Source organism: Zophobas morio, unplaced genomic scaffold, assembly GCF_036711695.1.
Source record: "Zophobas morio isolate AGI-343-1 ecotype UQ-CSIRO unplaced genomic scaffold, CSIRO_AGI_Zmor_V1 ptg000010l, whole genome shotgun sequence".
In the NCBI taxonomy this organism is placed as follows: domain Eukaryota; kingdom Metazoa; phylum Arthropoda; class Insecta; order Coleoptera; family Tenebrionidae; genus Zophobas; species Zophobas morio.
The window spans coordinates 735,457-737,581 of record NW_026972115.1 but is presented as its reverse complement, the minus strand read 5'-3'; the positions used below and the strand labels follow the sequence as shown (position 1 = coordinate 737,581).

Sequence of the window (2,125 nt, the reverse complement as noted above, 5' to 3'; positions counted from 1 at the left end):
ATGGACGGTTGAAATTACTGTGCCAAATTCTAGTTTACACAAAGCGATTTGAGTAAAATAATAATTTGGCCAAGGTTCTCGGTATCTGCAAATACCCTGTAAACCGAATTTTTTAATCTCTGCTGTAAATCACAAAGACGGGTGTTTTTATCCACGAAAAACTCTTCCATGAAGGTCAAGGACATCACGGACTTGCATTGAATAGCGCAGTGGAAATTGAAAAAAAAGTCTTAGTCATAATACCATTTATTGTAACTTCACCTTCGTGAAGGTTCTTTGTCGAAACTGCTTCCAGGCGAATTTTGCCAATCTAAGAGATATGAAACCTCCAACGATAAAAATCACTAGGAGGAATCCACCAACGTCCAACAAATAGTACTGATAAAAGGGCATACCAGCTAAAGGGCTTCGCAAATGAATGGCCCCTTTGTGCCTAATCACGTATTCGATCCACCACACTGCCTTATCCACCGACTTTAGTGGGTGTTCCATTAACCCCGACATCTCCTCCAAATTCTTTAAATATCTACAGTCAAAACCTATAAGTTACAAAATTTCAGTAATTCCAGACCCTTACGTGCTATTATCCACCGTTTCCAAAATCACCTCCTTCAGTTTCTCCTTAGTTAACGTGTGTAACTCAATCCACGAACCCAATTTCAACTCTTTCACCCTTATCGAGTTGTAGAACTGATCCCCGAAAAACGGAATCCCCAAAATCGGTACTTTGAACCTTATAGCCTCATCTATGGACTGCAAACCCCCCTGACTTATAAAAAGTTTGGTATTTGGGTGCCTGAGAATATCTTGTTGAGGTGCCCATGACACGACTTTCACATTTTGAGGCACCTGGTCAACTTTTTCTTCAAGCTTCCAGACGACTTTGTACGCCAACCCACCCAAAACCTCGAACAGAACAAACTTTTTTTCGTACGACATTAAGTAACTCTTGACGGTTGAACCCAAACTGACGTAAATCACCCCATTGGGAGCTTCATCAAGAAACTGCTTCAAGTCGCTTGGGAGATCCTGGGGTGGCTGAATTTGCAACCCGTTGGTATGAACCATTGACGGAATATGAGTGATAACTTTACTAAAACCCGGAATTTCATTAGTAATCATCAAACTAACATTCTGAACAATCTCAATTAAGTCGATTTTTTCATCCCCCAAAGTTTCCCGAATTATCCTTTCTTGAAACGGGTACACCAAGTACCGGTTATGGACCGCATCAAAAATTCCAAAAAGCACACAAACCACCCTCTGAACGAAACTTAAATCCTCCCCAAAAGGTAAATCGAAGCTGTGGGTGTACACCAAGTTGTGGATGTTCCCCACAACACCCTTGAAGAAGTTGGTGGCCGGCAAAGACGTGACGATGATGAGGGGACAGTTGAACTTCTTCGCCAAACCAAACCATGCTGGTACATGGGCTTCCACGACCATCAGGTCGAAATGGTCGTCACTTTTGACCAGCGCTTCCACTTGGGGGTGTTTCAGTTGCTCGCTCGTCATATTATTCATGACGAAGAAAACGTGTGCCATCAACTTGACGATGTTGCTTTCGGTGTTAACCACGTGTTGCATTTGGTGGTCTTCAAAGACGAGCTTGTAGGTGAAGCTGATGTCGATTTCCGTTAGGTTGGAAAGGGTTGGGTTTTTCATGGGGTTGGTGGTGATGAGGGTCACGTGGTGGCCGCGCTGGCTCAATTCGCTCCATATCGAACGGAACACACTCTGGTGGCTGTATAGGGGTGTAGGTGCTATTGCTAAAATTTTGGCACTGGCGGCTGAGTGCACTGTTACAAGAAGCAAAAGCCAGTACATTCTGACATACTGAGTAAATATATCGTGTATTAGAGGTATAAGCGGTAAGTGTTATCTTGACTGTTTGACAGGAGATTAAGCGCGTTACGTAAAGGTTGATACCAAATAAGTGTGAAATTTAAAAACGCAGTATCGCAGAAGATACCTGGAAGGTAATGTAAGTCTCTCTTATCAGGCTTATTCTTGTTAGTAAATTTGTTTCTAGCTGATGCGTGTGATTATTTGATATAAATTCGAACTAATTAGAAGTACTTAAATATGAAAAGAAAGAATATAATGTCAACGAAAAGGTCGAAAA

At 42.0% G+C, this 2,125-nt stretch overlaps 1 protein-coding gene across 1 annotated transcript; it reads right to left on the bottom strand.

The window, feature by feature from the left end:
• Window positions 1-230: 230 nt before the first annotated feature.
• Window positions 231-1,851, bottom strand: LOC135125968 (UDP-glycosyltransferase UGT4-like). The gene is made up of 2 exons (XM_064051755.1): window positions 578-1,851; window positions 231-526 (listed from the first exon to the last, which is right to left on the bottom strand). Exons 1-2 carry the CDS (start codon window positions 1,825-1,827, stop codon window positions 247-249), a joined length of 1,530 nt encoding a protein of 509 aa, XP_063907825.1. The 5' UTR covers window positions 1,828-1,851; the 3' UTR covers window positions 231-246.
• Window positions 1,852-2,125: the final 274 nt, after the last annotated feature.

Excerpts from the sequence above, each read along its gene's own strand:
- LOC135125968 (XM_064051755.1), bottom strand. The coding sequence starts at position 1,827 with ATGTACTGGCTTTTGCTTCTTGTAACAGTGCACTCAGCCGCCAGTGCC. Across the intron at positions 527-577 it reads GAAACGGTGGATAATAGCAC|ATATTTAAAGAATTTGGAGG; the intron begins GTAAGGGTCTGG and ends TTTTGACTGTAG.